The sequence below is a fragment of the Cinclus cinclus genome, chromosome 3 (genome assembly GCF_963662255.1).
Source record: "Cinclus cinclus chromosome 3, bCinCin1.1, whole genome shotgun sequence".
Classification (NCBI taxonomy): Eukaryota; Metazoa; Chordata; class Aves; order Passeriformes; family Cinclidae; genus Cinclus; species Cinclus cinclus.
In genome coordinates this window covers 18,665,912-18,690,334 of record NC_085048.1, presented here as the reverse complement: position 1 = coordinate 18,690,334, position 24,423 = coordinate 18,665,912, and the positions used below count along the sequence as shown (strand labels likewise).

General features: G+C 36.7%; 1 protein-coding gene across 1 annotated transcript in view; it reads left to right on the top strand.

Moving 5' to 3' along the window:
- The window catches only part of TPO (thyroid peroxidase), a 37,181-nt gene that overhangs the window by 4,867 nt on the left and 7,891 nt on the right, over window positions 1–24,423 (top strand). The window contains exons 4-9 of the mRNA XM_062488518.1: window positions 1,998–2,130; window positions 6,866–6,995; window positions 9,636–9,842; window positions 16,895–17,410; window positions 23,101–23,359; window positions 23,877–24,047. Coding sequence (XP_062344502.1) covers window positions 1,998–2,130; window positions 6,866–6,995; window positions 9,636–9,842; window positions 16,895–17,410; window positions 23,101–23,359; window positions 23,877–24,047 — 1,416 coding nt within the window. The remainder of the gene's footprint in view (window positions 1–1,997; window positions 2,131–6,865; window positions 6,996–9,635; window positions 9,843–16,894; window positions 17,411–23,100; window positions 23,360–23,876; window positions 24,048–24,423) is intronic.

Below are 24,423 nucleotides of genomic sequence, written 5' to 3'. Positions count from 1 at the left end.
AAATACAGTATATTGACATTGGCAAACCTCTCTATTGATTTGTTGAATGCTGTCTTTTAGATTACAGTTAGGCTAAGTTCACTTTTATTTTATTTTGCACTTTCTTTTGTTCTTGAAAGCACCTCAGATAGGTTCACAATTTTCTTTGATGGAATGTGGGTGGTGTTCTTATAGTTGAGGAGAGCACTATTACACTACTGACATCCTGTGAACTCATAGCTGTGTATTTGTATTGCCTATAAATCAGCCTGCATATCCTCAGAGTTGCAAGCTTCTTGTTTACAGTGAAATATCTATCTTCTCCAGCAGTTTGGGTTTAGTGCTTCATCTTCTATCACACTATGACACTGGCATTTGCAAAAACACTTCCTCTCTACATATGCATATCTCTCTTTTAAAATAATATATTTTATTAATTCCAAAACTAATTTTATAATGCATGGCCGTTACACATTTGTTTCCACTTTAACTGCTTTTTGGGGGGACACTTGTAGAACTAGAAATATACCTCTAACTATATGAGAATGTCTGTGCATATATTTATACACACATACACGTACACAGATACAATTATTTTTGTGTTGGGTGATTTCAAATTATATCGAATTTCTAAACTGCAGAAGACGTGCACAATGTTCTTGTTAATTTTCAGAGCCAAAACAACGTTAACAGAATGAGAATAGACACTGTACAGTCTATGTGCCACAACAGATTAGTTTTACATGAATTAAAGAACTAAATTGGCTTTAAAGAAAATATTAGTCTCTACCTAGGCAGCCCAGATAACTGGGAAGGTGGGCTCTGAGTATAATTTTGAACCTAAAGTAACATAGAAGTGCAGTTCTATCTACAAATTTGGCACGAGTTACTAGTACATAATGATGAGATTATGTAGCCAGTCTAAAAATCTATTTTCTCTGTTCTCACTACTGCCTTTTGCAGGTTCTAGCTGCTCAGCAGAACATTTTTTGAGCTGATTTAATTCTTGAACATTTGTTGGGTTTTTTGTGGCTTAATATTTTGGTTTGAACAGTGGACTAAAGCAGCTTACTTCAGAGTTGAATGGGCAGAACAAATAGATATTGGGACTGGGTGACATGCATTAGCCAGCGGAGAGACAAGGGCAAAAGTTATATGTTACCTCTACCCTCATCTTTCATCATGTGATGGTTGTAGTCACTTTGAAGGTAAAGGGTTCTCTGGGTTCAGGAAGCATATTCATAGAATCATGGAAAGGTTTGGGTTGGAAAGAACCTTAGAGACTCCCTAGTTCCTGCCCCCTGCCATGGGCAGGGTCACCTTCTGCTAGACCAGATTGCTCTTATTTCATGTATACTTCCACCTCCAACTGGCCAAACATATTTCATTTTCATATTTCATATATCTGCACAGGTGAGAATAGGTGCCAGCTCTCTGCAGCTTACCCAATAGTGTGGCTTTGTCCATCATCATCACATGCTCACAGTGGGACCCATCTTGGATTTTATCAGAAATATATTTATAACATGCTGTCTACTGGTATAAAGGGATTTTATTTTATCTAGCTTCCAAATTCCAGCTAATAATTGTGATCCTCTTCCTCTCAACACTGAATTCTATTGTCAGCTGCAGGGTCTTTAAATTTTTGTATCTTTTCAGTCCCACATTTTTCCTCGTTGACATATACTTTTGTTCTTGTAGAGCATTTTTAACACTTTTGTTATAAACACAGGGACCAGGCAAGAAAAGGACTACAACACAGGGCAAGAAGGAAGCAGCAAGCAAGTCAACCTCAGTTCTCAGCTATTGCTAGACCTCTTTCTTCTCATTCTCTATGCATCAGTTGATAAACCAGCTCTTCCTCTAAGTCCCTGACACAGCCTCTTTCAGCACTTCTCACTAAGTGCTCTTTCTGAGGAAGAGGGAGAATTCTGTAGATGCAGCTGACAATAATGCCTTTTCTATTCTAGCAGCTAAATCAAATAGAGCAAATTGCTTGTCTGGATTCTTCCTTTCAGATCATTTATCAACTGATCTGCTCACTATGATTGCTAATATTTCTGGATGTCTGCCTTATGTGTTGCCACCAAAATGTCCAAATGATTGTTTAGCTAATAAATATCGAGTCATCACTGGTGCCTGCAATAACAGGTAAATATGATAAAAATTGTGGTCTTCTTTCTCATTCTTTAAACCCAAGAAGCTGTGTCAACTTTTTCCAAAGAAATTCGGTGAAGGGTGACAGATGTTAATCAATTAACTTTAGCATCAGCGTGTCTCTAAATGAGGTACCATGAAAGTTCCTGGAGGAAGAACTCATTTTTACTTTGGTACACTACTTTTTGTAAACAGGCTTTCCCTCTGAAAGCTTCTAGGATTATGTGAGGAACTTTACATTTAGGGAGAACTGATTTAGTAAATGCCTTCTTCAATATAAAAAGAAATCTTCATTCTAACCCAGCATTTATTTTTTGATTGAATTGGATAAAATTATATAAAGCAGGAAAATAATATTACTTCCCAAGGAGAAATATTTTTGTATTTTCCCACAACTCTAACAGTTAGCAAACATGAATCTAAAAATTCTAAATGTTATATTTAATTTTACATATATATTTGTATATGTTTAGTGGCTACTTTTATAATTAGTATCTACTTGTTGCCTAATCTATTTGGCAATTTTTTCCTAAAAAACCCAACATAACAGATGTGCCTGTCTTTTCAGAATGCTCCAATGCAATGAGCTTGAAACTGAAAATGAGAGCCCTTTTAAATACAAGGGTAAACAATATTTGTACTCAGCAGCCTCTGGATGCATAGACCTAAGGTCACATACTGAAAGGTGGGCTGTAAGTTTAAAAGTGCTACAGAGATGAAAATGGAAGGCCATTATCATTGTACAGGTTAAGGTGCTCTGCAATGTGGTGAATAAAGAGCATCACAATCTTGCAGTTTTATTATTCAGTGAGTCTGGTCTCATGAGATGAATCTGTTTTGCTACATCACAAGTCATTTGCAATGAACATGCCTGATAGGCTCTTTGCTGAAACAACACAACCTGATAGGTATCGGTGTTATAAATCTAACTACGTGGATATCCATAATTTCCCCCAGGCATCTTCAAAGTTGCTTGGAATCTGAACTAACAGCTAGTACAATATTTGCACTGACAACTCCATCAGGGCTTAAATACATTGGCCACAATTCATGCAGCTGGACATAGACACATGGCTGAAGCTTTTAATTTACAGGCATGCCTGTGTAGACTTTCTCCCTAGAGATGGAGAGAAGCGTTCTGCCATAGGTAAGGTAAAAGACCTTTTTCTTTTCTCAGCAATTGATAATACTAAGATGTGTACAGGCATTTCAGTCTGATATCTAAACCTGGGTAGGGTAAATATGATTTGTTGAGTTGGTCTGTAGTCACTCTGTTCTGGTTTGTATATTTTTATGCTTGTACAACATCAGAATTTAAACCCACCACTCATACTAGGTGTTATTTGAGACTCTTTGCTCTAAATGTCTGTAAAAGGTGTAAGGCGACAAAAAAACCTCCAAAACCAAAGGCTTTGAAACCAGTGATTTAGACTTTAACTGTGTCTTAAACTTTGTGAGCCCCTTGAAATATGTCTAGTTCTACTGAAATACATCAGTCTAAAAAGCCTATTATACTGTAATGTAAATAACATATTCTGTGGTGAAAACCAGCTTCAAAGACTTCAGATATTAATTGAAACACCAGTCTGTGCTTTTTCTTGTTTTACAGCTTCCACTTTCAGGCAGAAAATATATTAAGACCTATGTTGTATTTGTACTTTTGCTCACTCTGTTTAAATATGTAGCTGTACTGTAGGTCAGTAAATGCTGTATTTCATGAGTGAAATTTCGAAATAAAAAATTAATAGTGGAATTAATTGTGCGCCCACAAGAAAAATCTATTTAAATGTAGTTAGAAGTGAGCAAGGAAATGCTCTACAGATGTTCTGCTAAATCAGTTTGCACATTTGGGACAAATCAGATCAGTTACAAAGGATTTTTTCCACAGCACTGAGATTGCTCCTTTTTTAGTGTGCACTTCCTAGAACAAAAGTGCAGAAGAATAGCAAAAACATGACCTGCTATGGAGAATATTAACATAACATCAGACATTCCTAGCAGTTATTATCCTCTTTGACTACTAAGGTATATTAACAAATTTTAGTTTCCTTTTCTCCTAAACAAGCAAAATAAAATTTCATTCTTTTAAAATGAAGAATAAGGAGCAGAAGGAAAATCCAATGAGCTATTTCCCCCCATTTTTTAATCCTAACTAGCTAGCATTGATCTGTGGTTTTTTTTGTTGTTTTTTTTTTTTTGTTTTTTTTTTTTTTTTAGTGTCTAGTACAATAAGAAGAATTCAAGAGTGAAGGAATTGCAGGAACTCAAGAAATGGCCTCTCACAGTGCAATTAGCTTCACCTAACTTAGCTTTCAGAGGTAGTTATATGTCTACAGCAAGGCTGCATCTTTGGCTCTTCCTGGTAATGAGAAATAGAATGGAATGACAGGATGGCACCCAGGAACTGTCTGTCCTTCTGGCTTGATGGACAGGCTATTAGATGACTAGCTTACTTTTTGTATGCATAATATTTGAGGCATTTGGGAGGAATTTTATCTGCAGCACTTCTGTTTCATTGCTGTGTCATTAACCATTCTCTCAGGTAAGGACCTGATGATCAGACTGGAGGGGCAGGACCAGCAGAGTTAAGGGTATGAGTATGGCTCACCTAATGGAAAGAACGAGCAATCCTGACTGATTCCATTGGCTTCCATAAGAAGGAATTGAGATGTTTCCTTTAGGTTAGCTGCTTCACCTCAGTGCAAGCTAAGTGTTCAACTAGTAGCAGGATTATTTTTCAGAAGTGTCCCATGCTCCCAGAAGTTACACACATGATAGCTCAGCACAACATAAAACATCACAAATTCCAATTATTAAGTTAACATATGGCATTCATTCTATCTATATGAAACTAGGCAGAACATTCAAATAAGATTCAAAAGATAAAAATCTGGGTAGTGAATGGCAGCTTAAGACTCCAGGTTGCTTCTCTGGCAGCCAAAAAAAGTCCAAATTGTGCAATTCCCGTATTTCACAAGTAAATGAAAACTTCCACTTTGCATAAGCAGAATATATAGTAATCAAATTTGAGCACTTTATAAAGCTGCATGGTAGCAGAATCTCATTTTTTCAGCTGCCTTTTTAACTCAACCAAGATTCAAAGACATTAACATGTTTAATGCAATAATAAAAAGGCATGTGAGAGGGGTTTTACTAAAGTAGCATTCCAGTGATCTGCTAAAATACAAAAGCAATCAGGAGAAAAATCACTGGTTAAGCAGATACATTAACATTTAATTGTTCTTAATTGAGTGAAATAGCACTACACTATGTGCAGTATTTTATGCAATTTCAATAAAGGCAAATCAACTGTAACTAATTTGAATGCTTTATTAAAGCATACTTCAACCTTCAAGTGTGAATTATTGTGGATAATTAAGTGTATTACTGCACCATATAGCTTGGCAAATTGAGTCTCTTCAGTGTGCTGGAGATCAATGAAATATTAATATAATAATTGTTATCATCCTGATAGACATGTAAATGTATGTTTTAACACTATGTATTTCTACCAACATTGCAAGAATATTTCTGGTTCTTTGTGGCTTACTTTACAATTTTAGTCAACTGAATGCATAGCAAAAAATTATGTCTTCCTTTTCGTGTTGATATATATATTTTAAAATTATGAAGTATTTTGAACAGGACACGTTGAAAAACAACCAAACAAAAATAAATCCTAAAGTTTCTAATACTCATGATAGAGGGAAAATTCATTGCATCAAACCCAAGACTCACTGATTATACTAATAAATAGAAACCACCAAGAATCATTTGCTGACCCTCAAATTAAGTATGACCTGATTCTTGCCACCCTCTTACATTTACTCTTTTATCTATACTATTTTACTCCCTTTCCCCTTCTAGGTAGGCTGCCTGTGGGATGACAAACTGGTATGCAATGATGCCAAGATGTGCTCAGGCAGGTGACATTCAGAGAAAAGCAAGTTGTTGTGAGAAAAAAATACACTGCAGTTAGTGCTGGCAACTTAGCAGCATAGTTCAGTGTCTGGGCTTGTGCACAGGCCCTCCCAAAGATGAGCCCAAGAAATTCTTATGGCTTCAACCAGAGGGAGCATTGCCACTGGATTCAGCTCCCCTCTCCTCAGCCCTGGCTCCTTTGGTCTTGCTAAATAACTTCTCTATGACTGGTGTCCATTTTTCATTTAATCTTTCTTCACCTGTACTCTAGGGTTTCTTCATATTTTCCTAAGTTTTGATTCCCTCTCTGTTTCTCTAAACAAACATCTTTTAAAAGCTGCTAGCAAAGGCACTGACTTCATGGGGAATGAGGACATTATCAGGAACTCACCTTCACAGCAAGTATTTAAAAAATGTCAAAAGGTAACCAGCTAAGGTTAGAAACCTGAGTAAATTAGTAATAATTAATTAAATTTAAATTTAATTAATTTAAATTTTCATTATCCTTTTGAGCAAAATTAATATTGTCATACATGAAGAAAAGTATTTTCTGCCCTTTCAAAGCAATCTTTCAAAGATTTCTACATGAACATCTTATTGTAATGGCCCATTGCTCTGTGGCTGATTATTATTTTATAATGTTCTATTATTATATTTTTGTGGCCAGGTTTATATTCAGAATGAGACTATAGTATAAATATTACATAAATATTATATATATATATGTATGTATCTATATACTAGATCCAGAATATATTCAAAGGTTCTGCTGCTGCTTTTGGGGGACTTTTTATTTTTCTTTTCATAGGGAACATCCTAGATGGGGAGCATCCAACACAGCTTTGGCTAGATGGCTTCCAGCAGCCTATGAAGATGGCTTCAGCCAGCCTCGAGGATGGGATCCCAGTGTCCAATACAATGGATTCCAGCTACCCTCGGTTAGGAATTGTACCTCAGGATCGCTTGAAACACTTACACTGTGCTGTTACCAAACCTGCCACCACAGACCTCCATTTGCATCAGTAAATGAAGTGTCTGTATAAAATACTTCAGAAATACCTGTGGAGCTCAGTTAAGAAGCAGTGGGTTTGTTAAAGCATAAGTTCAGTCACATGGTGAGAGGGTCCCTGCCCCTGGCTGGGGTAAGCCCAAGGGGCAGTGCAGGAGGCACTGACTGCCCTGAGAGGCAGCCCAAAAATGGGCTGTAGGGGAGAGCAGGCAGGGCAGGAGCCAGCCAAGTGCCTGGCCTGGTAGGAACCAGACAGCCAGTAGACATAAGGTGATGGTTGCTCAATTAGAGAAAAGGTGCACAGTGGACCTAATTTTGACCTTCCCTTGATGAAATTGTAGAGAAGAGAGAGGTCTACAAGGGTGCATGCTGCCATGGCAAGAGGCAATGGTCACAAGTTGCTCCAGAGAAAATTTTGTCTTGAAACAAGAAATTAAATTTGTTGTGAGCACAATTAAATGCTGGAATAGGTTTTTGTTGGAATATGGATTCCAGCCTAGAGAACTTCTGGCATATCCCTCATGAGAAATACCCGCTATCTGTGTTGATGGGGCTCTCAATAACCTAATCCCAGCTTTCAATTTAAAGTTGTGCATTGTGGTCTCCAGAGTTTCCTTCCAACCTAGACATTCCAGCGACTTTATGATTCTTTGATTTAATAATGACATCTTTATTCAGGGAAGGAGAAGGGGGAAAAAAAGCCTGGGTGTTAACTGAACAGATATAAAGCACGTGCTAGTATGTGTGTAGGTGTGTGCATGCATGCCATTCCTCATAGGCCAGCAAGTCTTAACTAAACTGAAGTACTACTGTCAAATCATAGCTTCATTTTTTAGCTAGTCCAACTTACTGATCTTAGAAAGTATTGCAATATTTGTGGATTTTGGCACATCATATACTTAAAAAATAGCAGACCTGCCAAAGAAGGAAGGTTGAAAAAAGAATATTTACACAGAGGACTGGGTGAAAAATTCCCCAGTGCCATGTACAGTGATTTGGGCTGTATTTGCAGCTTGTGATTTGTCATCATTGCTTTGAAACCTGACTTTTAATGGATTCAAAGTCTTGTTATTTTTACCATTGAATGTTTAATAAGGATAAGCAAGAGAATTTAGTGTTAATGTCACCTGCAACTCATGTTATTAATTAAATAACATTGTCTCTAAGTTGCACAATTTAGCACTCAGAGATGAAAACCTGACATTTACACAGGCAAATTTCCAGTAGATAGTACAAACTGCCTTTTCTAGATTCATTAGGGTACATGCTTGTAAAGTGAAATACTCTTAAAAAAAGATTATATGACTGTACCAAACCTGATCACCAGCATCTGACCATTCTCAAGGTTCTCTGCTTTGTTTTGGAGTAAGGTAGGGTAAAACTAATGTCATAAATGTTTTTCTCATTTACATAATTTTTCTTTTTTTGTACTTTTAGCTATCTAATGATACCATTTTAAAAGTAGCATGAAAATATTGTCAAAGTGATAGGTAAGTGTGAGGATTAATATAAAGCAATACAGTGATAAGAAAATTTTATTAACTTCAAGAAAAAGTTTGTGCTTTGTGGCCACCAAAACAGTTAAAATACTGACCTAAAGATCTGAATTCCTGATGAGCTGTAGGTAGCTTGCTGTCAACTATTTCAGTATAAACCCTGATGTTCCTAACAAGTCCCATGTTGCCTGTTGTCCTTACCAATTCTATTTAACTGAACCTGCCTTATGCATTCATTATATAGCCCTTATTTTTATTACAGGCTTTGTGAGTGTATTTTATATGCTGCCCTTTCAGTTGCTTGACTTCCAAGGCAGCACTATTTGCCAGGGAGTATTTTGCAGCATGAGGGAGGAATCTGTGAATAATGATACCCTTAACATCTCCACAAACTGAGTGCTGATTTTGCCCTGATGGTTTTGCTTTGTTATTAATATAGGCTGGACATGTCACATAGATATCTTCACGTGCTTCCCCTCAGAGCATCTGTATCTCTGTGCATCTTACACAGAACTGCATCAGAAATATTTTTTGGTTTCTCCCTGCCTGGGAAAAGGAAGCTGAACTTTCAGCTACCACATATTTGCAACCTACCTGGTGTCCTGGGCTGCATAATCTCCTTCATTTACATACGAAGCAGCTCAGACCTTCTGAGTATCAACAGTGATTTGAGATTTCCCAGCAAATCCTTTTGTTTAAGGAGAAGAAAACAGAATAAATAAAACTTTTAGCCAGTCTAAAATAAATGTGGGGTTTTCAAAATTCTCTGGAAAGGAACAGATCAAAGATACACTGCTTACTGGCAAACAGAAAAACTCAGCTGAAATGTCTTTGAAACTGCCTGTGGCACCTTGGTCTCAGTTTCTGAACAGAAATAAGAGCCTGATAGAGGTTGGATTTTATACTGTTGTTGGATCTTTTGGTTTGGTTTTGGTTTAGGTAAACCATTAGAAGTGCTCTACAACATAAAGTTGGAGAGGGTGAAGATAGCTTTTATCGCTGTACCCTCTACTTTTCATTTTGTGAGAAGCAAAAACTGTTTGGCACTCAAGGTAAATTACTTCTTTTCTCAGGTTCGCGAAGTGACAAGGAAAATTATTCATGCATCTAATGAGGCTGTTACTGAAGACAACCTGTATTCTGATATCATTATGGTATGGGGACAGTACATAGACCATGACATTTCATTCACACCCCAGAGCACAAGTAGAACTGCCTTCCTAAGTGGGATGGAGTGCCAGATGACTTGTGAAAAACAAAATCCATGTTTTCCAATAAAGGTAAGATTCTAACTTAAATTCTTCAAGAGAAATTCCAGGTTCTAAACCTGGTGAGTAAAGACAAGAAACATTAGAGCAGACCATGATAGAAAAACAGAAACCAATCCAATGATTAAATGAAATAGGTAGACTTTTTTATTTTTTTGTAGATAAAGTATAGTTAATGTACTTAACAGAATCATTGTTCTTTTAACCTAAGGTTTATATCGCAGAGAAACCTTACTCTTGCCTCCTAATCTTATTGTTCTCATGCTTCAAGGTTTCGAGCTCCATTGGGGAAAATAGCAAAGTAGTCATTTACATTTTCAGCCAGATAAAGTAAAAGGATCTTAACATTACTCATTGAAAGCAATGATACTTCTTCCAGTCAATGCAAACTTTCAAAGAGAGCTATCTTTTCAACGTTTGTATAAAAATTATCTCCAGGGAGCTGCTGAAACTTACATACATCACATCTTTGCTTTGAATAAATGGAAGACACGAGTTCAAAGCTTATTAGAGGGCTGGAAGAAACATAAATAGGTATAAATATAGGATACTGTACTTTTGATCACTTAATTTAGAAGTATAGTCTTCTTTCACTAAAAAAAAAAATAGAGTAGCAAAGTAAAAGCATGCTTTTGTTTCTCAAAGCACAGCCTGTCTAATTCAGGCTACAGGAAAGCCCTATGCCCATAACAGCACTTGGTGATGTTTAAGTCAGAGTAACCTAAATTGCTTTACTTAGTGTTGGAGCATGATTATTGACCAGCGTCTCTATGTACAGTGATGGAGGGCTTCGATAAGAATGGAAAACCTTTTTTGCCTCAGCAAACTCTAGTTGAGAAACATTCCACAGTCTCCTTTTACTTTAAGTGCCTCATTCCTCTTTCATTAAATGTAGAGGAAAACATTTGGCTAACTGTAAAGAGAACCAAATCAGGTTTGTGTTAAAAGGTGGCTTGTCTTCCATATGGTGATAGAATTTAAAATACAGAGAAGGTTAAGCAGAATTAATGAATGCTTACAATTTCACCACAGGCAGGTAAATCGAGTCCCTCTCACCTGGAGATATGGACTTCTGAAAGTTTGCAAATATACCTTGAGAGCATTCAGAAAGAGCACAGGTTCTTAAAGAGCCATGTTTTCAGACAGTGAGCAACTGAGAGCACTGAGTAACCTGAATCAGCCACAACAGCCCTAAATACTAAGAGTATGCCATAGCTCTGACAAAAATCTCTAGTTTGCTGTGTTTCAAAATTCCATCTGGTGCAAGGAATTGATTTTTTTTATAGGTAACAATCTTAAAAATATTCCCATTCCCAAAGTCTTACCAAGAGAGGCTGGGGCAGACATCTGCTCCCTGACTGGCAGTGCTTTGTATGATGTGAAGACAAATACATTTGAAACATATACAATACACTGAGTCCCAGTTTTAAAATGTCTGTTTGCTATAGCTATAAAACCACAAAAGTTTTTGAAAGTCTTTGTGTTTATGATATATTCTTTGAAACAACGTGACTAGTATTGATTTTTAAATGCCAAACCCCCACATTTTTTATTACTATATGGATTTTTTTTATTGAAAGGACACTCATACTGTTTCCCGTAATTTGAATGAAATGTGGATTACAGGGACCATAGTGGTCTAATTACTGATCCCTGACATTCAAGCCTTGAAATCCTATCTACTTAAAAAAAGAGACAACGTAAGGGATCTTTAGAAAATACTCTAAGGCTGACATTATTCACAAGGTAGAGGCATTCAGCACAGAGGGATAAACGGTGCACAGATTGTCACAGCATAGACTTGAAAGTACATCCTTTAGTGCTCTAAACAAGGCATAGACCAGATTTCTGTCTTGGAGCTGTGACGAGATTCAGAGAGTGTGTTTCAAGAATGCTCTTGAAGGCGAGTTATATGAACATGTACTAAATAATTGAGTATTTAACACGTAGCTAAATCTAGCACTGGATGCTGCTCCTACTCAGCACTGCAGCCCTGCAGAAGGATGGCTCAGGGCTACCTTCGATGTAACCACAATTGGCCATGGCAGGGGACATAAAACGAAATTCAGTCACAACCCTGTATGTGTTACATAAGTTTCCCAACTTGTGGCCCCTTTAAATGGTTACAGTCCTATGAATTTTTCAGTTCCATTTTGTTATTAACCAGTTATTGACAGCTTTGATGGACAGATACAAAGATGGTTGTTCTTTTGCTTTTATTATAAATGTCCAGTATTTTGTGACTTTTTTTCACAGAGAATAGATTCTGTTTAAAAAAAAAAAAACTAAAAAGAAGGGGCTGTTGCTGTTGTGTGATCAGAGGAAATAATTTTTGAACATCAAAACAAAATGCTATTACCCTCTAGAACTAATTTTCTTTCAGAATTAATAACTAAATAAATATCCACATATTAAATATTTGGAGAATTGTCACAGTTAGTTTTATACATTTATTTTGTAAATGAAGAAACTGTGGCTGGTTTCCAAAGGCAGTGAAATCAATAGCATAGTATACAACAATGTAGAAATAGAGGCTGCAGTTTGCACTCTTGCTGTTCCTACACAAGTGGCACCCAAGGGAGAATCCACCCAGAGAAAAGGACAACTGTGCCTGCAGCTGCACATCTTTGGGGGTTTCAGCAGGAAGAGGAGGCTCCTGAGTGCATAGGTTAGGGAATCTGCCTAGAAAATATTCAGAGTAATATCTGCAAATACTGCAAAGTGAAATTCACTGAAAGATCAAAAGCTGCAATAGTGCATTAATATTAATAACAAATGTAGGTAAATTATTGTCTTGGTTTAGTTTTTGTTTCCCGGCTAACGCACCAAAAATGTTATCGTTTGGGTTTGCCAATTTTAAATATATTTACCTTTTGTTGTGAAACAGAATTAGGAATAAAAGCAAAGCAGGCTTAAAACTTAACATGAGATAAAGAAAAACTTTATTAAGAACACAAAGAAAAATAATAATAAATTCAGAGCAGATCTTCAGACCACTTCCTTCTTCCTCTTTTTCATATCTTAACAACATACAGAGACTCTTCAGTCAATTCCTTGCTTAAATAATCTTTTCAGTTGACTTTAGGGAGAGGAGTTTCTTCTTGTTTAGCTATAAGGATCTTTTCAAGAGAGGAAATAACCAGCTCTCTCCTGACTCCACTTTTCCATGAATAACAGCTGCCTGGGATCTGCTATCATGAATTTCCTCCCACTTCACAGCCTTCCCAGAGCTGGGTTGTGGGCCATGTTAAAAATACTCATGGGGTATTACTTTTAAGGAAGAGCTACTCAAAGGCAAAAGTTCTCTTTAGCACACTTCTCTCTGTTCATACAATATTCCCAGGAACAGAGATCCCCCTTTTTATCTTGGGGCAAAGGGTTTTCCCAAACACTTTACACTTCACTCCACCCCCACCATGTCTCTCTTTTTTCATGGTTTAATGGAATATTTTTGTGTAGTACAGTCCACCCCTATAACTTACAAAAAGATATTTCAGCCAACCTTCATGGTGTCTCCTCATTCTCCTTCCATTTAGAAATTTAGCTTTTGCTTCATTGACTTCGGTGTATCCTTTCTGTTCTTTTTCTTCTCACCCAAGGAAGGATGGAAGGTCTGTACGTCTTATCTGAGCATTGGAAAAGTTAAAATCTCCCCCAGAAGTTGCAGGGGCTGTGCCAGGCCATGCCGGAGCTGTGTCAGGATCTCAGGGTGCCCAGGCCACGCTGGAGGGGCAGGACGAGAACTGCAAAGTGCACGCAGAGGAGAAATGGGTGCCAAGGCCGTGTGTCCATGGCTTTCCCCCGGCGCTGCCCGCCCCCAGCTCCAGCCGCAGCCCGGGGGTTCTCCCTCTGCCCTGCCCAGCACACAAAGCCCTGGGGGCTCTCCCGAACCGGGCCCGGCTGCCTCCCCCCAGCCCGTGAGGGCGGCCGGGCGGGCTCGGCCACCCCAGGGCTGCTCCGAGCCGGGGCAGGGCAGGGCAGGGCCCTGCTGAGCTATGGCCACACCGGGAAAAGGGCCGGGATCTCAGCCATGGGCTTTGATTCTTTTTGGTTATCGGGGCTCCTGGTTGGAAACGGGGCCCGGCAGCCTCCCGAGCCCAGCCCTGCCTGGCCCCACATGAGAGGGACCCGGGTCAGGTCAGCGTTACCTTGTGAAAGGATGGAAATGCAAGAGAGCTTTCCTGGGGTTTACTTGCTTCAAATGTGATTCACGGAGAGAACCGACTTTTCCAGTTGGTTTCTCAGGCTGTCAACAACTAAACCAGCCTCCAACTGGTCCCATCAATTCACAGAGGAAGTTCTCATGGAGAAAAACTTCCTAGTGTGCCCTCCCCTCAGTGTCTTCAAGGTAAAACCAGCACAATGATTCATAGGCTACCAGGAACCATTGTGATTTTCTGTTCTGCAAATTTTTATAATAATTGTCATAGAATTTCTCTCAACAATTCTCACATAGAATCTGTAATTTCTAGTAGAGCCTGAACACTTTTTTTTTCTGTATATTTACAGGGTCCCCTAATGGGCAAAAACCCCACAAACCCATTAGCTTTAGTTTACATTTCTTTTATAACAGCCTGACATGCTGACATGATAGGGTTGTGGAGATAACTTGTCATTCCTCAGATTATTACTCTAGGTTCGGGCTGAGACATGAAAAAGCATTAGAAAGATTTTCATAAGAGAGCTACTGATTTTATTCAGTATTAATTACATTGCTGCCAGTAAGTTAGACACTACGCATACAGTTAGCATGATACAATCCCGAAAAACTTACCCGAGATACAAAAAAGGTGGAAAACAAACAGAGTCACAGAAAAGAGAGCTGATTTGGAAAAGGTGACATGTAACATGACAGGTTACTGTTTCAGCTACAAATAAATCATCCAACAACCAGCAGAGACCCTGCCTTTTTCTTGTTTCAGAAGCAGTAGCTAGCTGTCAGATGGGATCATGGACCCTTCTCCAAGTTGCATGTCCACAAATAAGCATTAATATTTTCCTTTTTTTTCAAACTTTCACAGACCATAAGCTAGGTTTTCTTTTAAATCTACAGCAAAAGTCCCTCTACAAGGTCATTTCCCACAGGATTAATTCACAGTAAGAAATATTTTTCTTTAAGTGAAATAACAGTTGAGAGATTGTGGTACACTTAAACAATTATTACCTTCCATATTTCTACACATGGAAGAATTTCACCATAACCAGGTTTGACCATGCACATATAATAACCATTTAAATCAACATGCAGCTATACAGGAAAACTATTGTGGCTAATCAGGTTTTGTTGCATTTTTTTTTCCCTCTAGAACTATGCAACACAAACAAAAAATAATCATATTATTTTTAGTTATTAGTTTTGGGAAAAAAAAAGTTACTCGGTCCTCATTTCAGCAGAAAAAGGGTCTCTTTTTCACTCCGATTATTTTTAATGTTTTTAAATAATAATGTAACGAACCTCTAATTTACACATTCAGCTGCTGGCTGCAAACTACTTATCCTATGAAAAGGGAAAGGACAGCATTATGCAGCTCTGCCAGTCCCTTGATGTTCATTACTGCTGTTTTTTCTCTACTGGGAACTAGAACATAATTAATTGAAATTGCAGAGACACTTAACTAAAGATTATTCAGTATGAACTTCATTCAGTGTTATGTTTCCCTGTGAGCCTTCCTGTTTAACAGCATAAAGGCGTCTCCTATATTCTTTTCTCAGTGATACCTGAATTCTTCCTGAATATCTCCTGATAACTAGAAGCATGAGACATTCAAACACATGCAAGGTTGTGGCTGTTGAGTTCAGATATTTGTAGTATAAGATGACTTGCCTGCTTACATTATCAGCTGAAGGGGAAAAAAAGCCACACTAATAGCAAAAGACTCAATAACAAATGCCTAATAGAAAGCACAAGACAGAGAAATTATTGATTTCAAAAATCAGTGAAAGAAAATTACTTCTTTTCTTCAAACATAACCTACTTTGATTTGCTAAAACCTAGGCAAAGAAGAAATAATGGTGGAATTTCTTTAGCAAAACAAATTAAACAATTTCTTAAAGTAAATGTTTTGTTGGTATCAATCCCTACTGACATGAGCTCTCAGAAGTAAGAAAATTTAACTTGGTATAATAAATGAGGCAACCTTATTACATAAAGTTAATTAATTTAATTCCAAAGTTGCTTTGTAACTGTTAACCCCAATTTAATGACTGTTCTATCTTTGCAGACTGATTGTATGATTAGAAAATTGAAGAAATTGTATCACATATGCAGCATTCACTGCCTTCTGACAAAGAGTTCTGAAAAATGAAAAGCAAGTAGATATAATATAAATAAGGGTTAGCTCAGGTGTCTGTACAAAGCATTTATTTTCTCTTAGTCTGATATTTGAACCTCATTATTTCACCTCAGTGTCTCAACTGTGTTGGGATCAAACCAATAAAGGACTGAGCAATCTTTCATTTAGCTAAGTTTACATGCAGCCTTTGCTTTTTATAAAGATTCATTATTCAATACTTGTAAGACAACTGTTGAAGCAAAATAATGTAGCAGAAGAGTTGTGGGGGGACTGGCAGAAAGTAGAATGAATATTTATATCTGGCCTTAGTTAGGAAATTGGATTAGAATCCAGTACTGAACCAAAGCTTTTACAAAGCTGCAGCAGACACTGAAACTCCTCATTATGTTTTTTTTGCATGCAGGTAAAGCTGCTGTTTTAATTGCTCTTCAGTAGAACAGAATTTGACCAGATGCTCACGTCTTCACTCTGATACATTTTATGATGGATTTTGATTGTAAAGCCAGACTGATTTAGATGTGCATGTATTACATCAATAGCTTGTGATAGAGTAAAAGTTTTGGGGTTTATTTGTCTCTGCTTAAAGAAGATTGATTTTTTTCCTTAAATCTCAAGTAAAACAATCTAAATATATTTAGAATATTTCACTCCAGTAGATGAGGTCTGAACAATTAAAAACTGAGAGAGTGAAAGTAAATATTTAGACAAGACTCTATTCAGCATCCACAGCTGTTCTCCTCACCTCAGAAAATACCCTTATTTTGTATGCAGGTAACCACCAATGATACATTATCAGCAGGGATGGATTGCCTGCCCTTCTACCGCTCATCTCCTGCATGCGGCACTGGTGATCACACTATTCCCTTTGGAAACATATCAGTGCTAAATGCAAGACAACAGATCAATGGCTTAACTTCTTTCCTTGATGCCTCTACAGTCTATGGCAGTACTCCTGCTGTTGAAAACAAACTGAGGAATTTGACAAGCAAAGAAGGCCTTCTCAGAGTAAACTTAAAGTATTACGATAACCGTCGGGAATATCTGCCTTTTACAGACCAGATCCCATCCCCTTGTGCACAAGACCCAAGTGCAAGTGGAGGTGAGAGGGTGGAATGTTTTCTGGCCGGGGACAGCCGCTCCAGCGAGGTCACATCCCTGGCTGCCATGCACACATTGTGGCTGAGGGAGCACAACCGCGTGGCCCGAGCCCTCCAACGCATCAACGGCCACTGGAGCGCCGAGACCGTCTACCAAGAGACGCGCAAAATTGTTGGGGCCCTGCATCAGGTTGGCTGCTTGTATGCTTATCTACACATGGCAGTGAATATCTCAGAACAGAACTCACAAAGCTTCAAATATGCTTCTGTGAAGGGCTTTTGAGATCACATTACCTTTTCTTCCCCACGGATTTCCGTGCTTCAAATATGGCGTGTTTAAAGTTTGTTTTGCTTTCCGCTTTCCTAAAAGCAATGTCCTGGTGTTTAGTTTGTCTAGGCACCTCAGTGTTCTGATTTTCAAGGCAATTTCTACTCAGATAAATATTTATTCAGGCTTCTCCAATGTCTGTTTTTCTATAAAACAGACCTTTCCAGATTCTTTTTTTTCTTGGTAAAGGAAATTATATATTAATATATCATATCATATCATATCATATCATATCATATCATATCATATATCATATATCATATAATCTCATATCACATTATATTGTATATGATATATTATATATAGTATATAATGTATAGTACAATTGTATATAATACTATATATTATATATATTATATATAGTATTATGTAATATAATATATAATATAATTATATGTAATATATAATATAGTGTAATTTAATGAGATATAATATATAGTTTACATACTATATATAATAATAATGTAAAATATATAATATATGCAAATATATTACATATAATATATTATATGATGATTATTATAATGATATTGTATAACAAAAGGAGACTTTTTGAAGATAATTGGGGAAGGATGCAATAAAGTGTCACTTTTCTGATGAAACGCTTTTCCTTTCTTCTGCCACAATTTTTAGACAATGGAATAGATTATGAAGCATGCTTCCTTTAAGAAACCATCTGCATTGTCTAGTACATTGTTACTTGCACTCAAAGCCATATAGCTTCAGAGAAGTAACATACTTAATTGCATTTAGTCAGTTCTTTTGAAATATTTGGCTTTTTGTTTGCTTTAACCAAGTCAGCTCCTCTGCCCTAAATATGTCTTTTTCATTAAAAGAATGGCATTGGCAAGTCAGAATAGTAGTTAATACTTGTTAGAAGAAAAGCACAAGTCCGAAAGCAGGCCTCTGTGCATTCATGCCCTCCTAGTTTGCATCCACAAACATTACAGTCTGAAAGAAAATGCTTTGTGAAAGGCCATGCACTGCATGGATCAGCACTGCTCATTATCTCTGCTGGTATCACAGACTAATGAGATTTGCCTATGGCTCATTAGAAATGTGTTTGAATTATATCTAGCTGGTTTAGAGACATTCATTCAGGACAGATAATTGGAGTATCTCTATTAGTGTGCTATGTTAACTGGCACACTAATGACAGTTCTGGTTGAATTTACCTTGAGATTTCCACTATCAAGTTTTGTTTCAGTTGCTAGACATTTCTACAATTCTCTCTTTTTTGAAGGAATACTTTCAAGCGTAAGTCCTGCCAGTAGGTGTGTAATTACAGAGAATTGAACAAAAAGCCTATTCTTCTCTCTAGAATAAAGAAGGTGAAAAAAATATCTCCTTAGACCATACTTTTCTTCCTGGATGTTTTTTTTGGCACCATAAAGATCTCTAGTGACGAATGTTTGATAACAGAAATTTGACAAAGTTACCAAACATAACAATTGCCTGTTGATATCCTGCACAAAACAGATTTTATTTTTTTTCCCTGCATTATACAGTTTCACTGATAAGGAGTAGTAACTGTCCTTTCTATTTCATGGGAATGACACATGCATAACTTTATAAAGTATTACCACTGCAGTATACAGTGGTAAACATTCATATTTTGTTTTACCTCATGTTTTGTGCAAAAAGACATTTTTTCTTTGTCATTTAATATCCGAGGAAAAATGTTCAAATATGCAACTACTAGTCTTAATGTTACTATCTCACACATACACAGTTTGCACACACCTCTGCTGCTCTTTCTGGAGACAGTTTCTCCTGATGTGCCATCTGGATTATGAAAGATGGATGATTTGGCACTAATCAGATGGAGTAGGACTTTTGCAGGTCAATCTGAATCCAATTCTCTTTGATTTATTACAGTACCAGAGAACCAACTCTGAATTAATGCAGTTGCTCCCACTTAACCCCAATTATAGGTGACAACTGCCTTTAGTTTTCTGTGTGCACATAGGTATTTATTTTGCTTCCTTCTACATCAGCTTGTGTTCTCAGCATCTTGCATGGTCCAAGGCATGGGTTGAAAATGGGTGACTTCTGAGACTTACAAACATTGACTACTTGGATGAAACTTGGTTTTGAAATTAGATTATTAGATAGCTCCTCTCAGAAATATGAAATTATAAAGAATAAATAGATAAATAAAATATTATGAAAGAGTATGTCTTGAATAATGTCAGAACTCATGTTTATAAAATGCACAGTTTAGACTATTAACATAACTATAATAATGTATTCATTTTTTAATTAAAAATTGAACTCTCATAAAATCACCTTTTACCCAAAAGTTTAGGGCTTCAACATCATCTTATCTGTATATCTTTTAGCATCTTCAGTGAGAAGTGCAAACTAACAATGCATAGCACTTTAATGAATTAAACATCATTGCTATATTTGATAGTTCTCTATTATTTCTGCAATCTTTCCCAAGTGCAGAAGCTTCATTTAATTGGCACTACACTATCCCAGTGAGATACCATTCCGCTGCAGCTACAGCTGGCCAATGACAAGATGCAGCTGGCCAATGATAAGATGCACTTTTGGCCTTACTTATCCTTATGGCAGGTCACATATTTCTATATCCTCTCTTCCAGCCTGTCTTTTTTTTTTTGTTGTTTCCCTGCTCCAGCCATTGTATCGCATTCACGCCTACTTGTAGAGGTTTTTGCAAGGAAAGTCTCCTAAACCCTATGAATAGTGATAAGAATTTATGAATATTTTACATTTAATTGATAATAGTGTTTAACACGAACAATTTTTTTTCAAAAATAAAGTAAAAATATGTAGCCTATTTCCAAACATATAACGTGGCTGACTTCTGATGAAGGTAGCTCTATCTGGAGAAAAATACAGCCAGGATACACAGTGGTTTCCTAAGGCATGGAAACTCCTGTTGTAATTCTGCCTTCTGAAAGAGAAGAGTGTTGCCTTTAACAGTAACATCCCATCTGACTTGCAGTACTCTAGTGCTTACAGGTCAGGATTCAGTTGCTCTTTCTGTAAACAGTGCACATGGGATTCGTGATATGATGCAAAATCTATACAAAGCCTTTTCTGATGCTCAGATGCTGTTTCTGTCTGGATACTTACCAAATGATTAACTGAATTGCTAAGAAATTATTATTTTCTCTGATATGACTAAATGAATAATATTTAAATGATCTCAATTTCTCAGTTAATATATGATTATATAGATTAAAAAGCTAACATAAAAACACCGAGCATATGGGCCTCTGTTTAAAACACAACACTCATTTGTCATAATTTTCCACTAAATTATGCTGTTGGAACAATGACTGCCATGAGATAGTAGAAATATTGATATTAATGATTAAAATTGTTTTCTTCATGAGGCTTCTGTAGAGCTTGGATGTGATGATATGAGGCAATGAATGTAGCCTAAGAAGAGCTTGGATTACCACTAATCTCATAAATGTCACAAAGATTTGAGACCACTTGGTACCTTGCAGGTTCAGATTTAGTATATCCAATACATTCCTTATGCTGCTGCAAACACCCAAAAGTTAATTTTTTTTGCTAACAAATAGGCTCAAAGTAAGCCAGAAATGAAGGAGCCATTCATTATATTAGTTTGTGGTATCTCTCCCATATTGTTGCTTTCTGCTTGGTTTTATTGACATATTTTGCAACAGGCACAGTCCTTTGTTTCCACAGGAGAATCTCATTTATTGAAGGAATACTCTACTGAAAGAAAGTACTGTCCTTATTTATGAAAGCAAATAAACCTTTTATATCATTCTCTGAGAGAAGGGACTGCATGCAAAAGAATTTTTTACAAAAATACTTTTGATGCTTGTCAGCTGTAAACATCTTCTTTAAAATTTATATATGTGTCAGTTGTGAGAACCTATAGTGAGCCTCTCCTTGACTTCACACAGACATATTTGGCCACATCCAAAGACTACAGAAATGCTAGATTTCAGACCTGGTTCTTCGGCAGGTTCCAGTAGCAGTATTGTATTCTTCTGTATTAGTAACAACTTAGCCTGGACTGTCTAAAACTCACCTCTACTTGATGGGGCCTCATTTAGCCTTTGGAAATTTCCATCAAACAAATGCCTCTCCTAGGGCAGGGTTGGCAGGCATAAGACCCCTTTTTACCCTTAGCCTTTTAATTTTCATGTCTTGAAATGGTAACCCCTCTTTCCCTAGCGAGGAAATTAAAAATGAAGATGTTGCCTCTGGAGCAAATGAAAAATCTGAGTTGCCCTTTTCTTCAGGGAGTCTGGCCTTCTTGAGCAGCTTAGCTTGGGATTTCATTTAAAATGAGCCAAAAAATTAGTCATACCAGGATTTTTGTATCCATGACTAACCTACTCCTCCATAAGGTCTTTGATTGTAAAAACTATACATCTAAAATTAGAACTGCTGTCTTGAAAAACCTTTCTGAATAAAGCAAAAGATTAGCTTTTCAAATGACAGTCAGTGTTTTTTGCAATAATTTTATTTGTTTCATATGCTACACTAAAGGAGCTGTAAAAAGGAGACTAATATATTGTCTTCTATAAATTTTGTTCACTGTATGACCTAACCTGAGAACCTAAACCTCTACTTTCTGAGAAAAGTGATAAAATTGTGGAAAGGTTTGCTTTCCTGTGCTCTGTGCCTAAAATAAAGATACAAGCTTTTTATAAGGTCATTTTATTCCAGCTAGTTTTTCAATATGCACTATATCAAGTTCAAAGTACATTTGTCTGTATATTTATTGCATATTATATTGAATCTATGAGATATTTTTTTGAGTTAATTGTGCTTCATATTTATCTCATATTGTTTTATTGAGTTCAGCATAATCTTTAACCTATAATGCATTTTATTTGCTATGTTAGAACATTTTCCCCTCTTTCCTTTTGTCATGATTACTCCTATGCTTTTCCATGCCACTGTAATACTATTGCATTATAAAAGCATTTGACAGAAGGTGTTTATCAGTCTTTTCATTTTTGAAGTGCATTTGTTAGAAGTCAATAAATTGGCCTAAATTTAGTATATAATTTCTACAGAGGGATTTTTGGCACCAGCATTTTAAGGCCTCATCATTTCAAATAATAATAAAAGAGGATTTGTGTCACAAACATAGGTCTGAAAATAGTATCTGTTCACATTAGAAAGTGTCCTTGAAAGACATTATAGTGCTTCTTGCCTTCATTGCCATTTTTAAAGCCATTATAATTTACATTTTTAATCTCAGCACACCTCCTGTGAGCTGGATTACCCCCATGGTTTGTAAATGAGCAGCACTGGTAATCTCTACTGAGGAGGCTTTGGTCTAGCATCTATGGTGAGACCTAAAAGGGCCTGACTTTTGCACTATTCTGAGCTGTACCACGAATTCTCTGGTCATTTGTCCCCTTACTGCAAAAAATAAGACTGATATTGTTTTCCCAGTAATACTGTTCTTACTTATGTCAAATGCTTGGGCATAGATGAGTGAAGAAAAAACCCTTTAACACCTGGGATTCATTACTGTTCATCTACATAAAAGCTGAACTATGTTTCTTTTTCTTTTCTTTCAGATTATTACTTTAAGAGATTACATTCCCAAAATCATTGGTCCAGATGCTTTTAATCTGTATATTGGCCTTTATACAGGTTATGATCCCACAGTGAATCCTACAGTTTCTAATGTATTTTCAACAGCTGCTTTTCGTTTTGGTCATGCAACAATCCAACCAATAGTAAGGCGATTGAATGCACAGTATTTAGATGATCCTGAACTCCCAAATCTTAATTTACATGAAGTTTTCTTTAGTCCTTGGAGGCTCATTAAAGAAGGTAGGTCTTATTTAAACTGCTTCTGTTGTTTTTTGGTGTTTTTCTCCCCAGAATATTGTAACCTTTTTCAAAGTTACTTATCCTGAATTAGGAATGGGAGCATTTATTTAATTAAGTAATTTCTTTAAAGATGTTCGTTGGATTACAGAGCACTAAAAAGAACTTGAATGATTATTCTCAATTAAATGGTTGACTGAATCAGACAAACATTACTCTCCAGATGAAACCAGTTTGATAGATTGGCAACAGAAGGATGAGTGATAGTCAAAATGTTTCTGGGATTTCTTTTCTGTATGAATTTATTAACAGGTTGCAAGTTCATTTACAACTGAAGAAGATGGAGCTTTTTCATACCACTATTATATCTACTTTAAACTAAAGGAGATTTTTGCATGTGTTTAAATGTTAAAGCCTGTGTGGACAGTGTTTTAAAAACATAGAAACATATATGTTTTCACATTTTTTATAATAGCTTATATATATATATGCTATAATACCATCATTTTTATCTTTAAAGGAGGCTTGGATCCTTTAATAAGGGGTCTTCTAGCACATCCAGCAAAACTGCAGGTACAAGATCAACTGCTGAATGAGGAGTTAACAGAAAAACTGTTTGTGTTGTCCAATAATGGTTCACTTGATTTATCATCACTGAATTTACAACGTGGCCGTGATCATGGACTCCCAGGTCTATTGATTTTTCTTTATTTTATCTTCCAACTGGTAACTGAAGTACAGCTGCTTATATTTGGGATGAAATCATAAGCTTTTAAATAATAGCTTTGGTAATCATAAAAGTCACTTAAGTCTCTTTTAAAATGCACATTGCTAATATTCTTAACTTTGATGGAAAGTATTTGACAGTTTGTGAGATTAAAATAATCTGGTAAATCTGGAATCTAGAAGAACAGTACCAGTGAGTGGAACTGGGTGTGCTCAGTGTAAGTACCTGAGGCTTGTTTTTGCTGGAACCAGCACCAAGAAGCAGGGGTTTCTGCCTGAAGCAGCCACTTCCCATCATCAGGCTGTCTCCAGCATGTGGGATAGGTCACTTTAGGCACAGC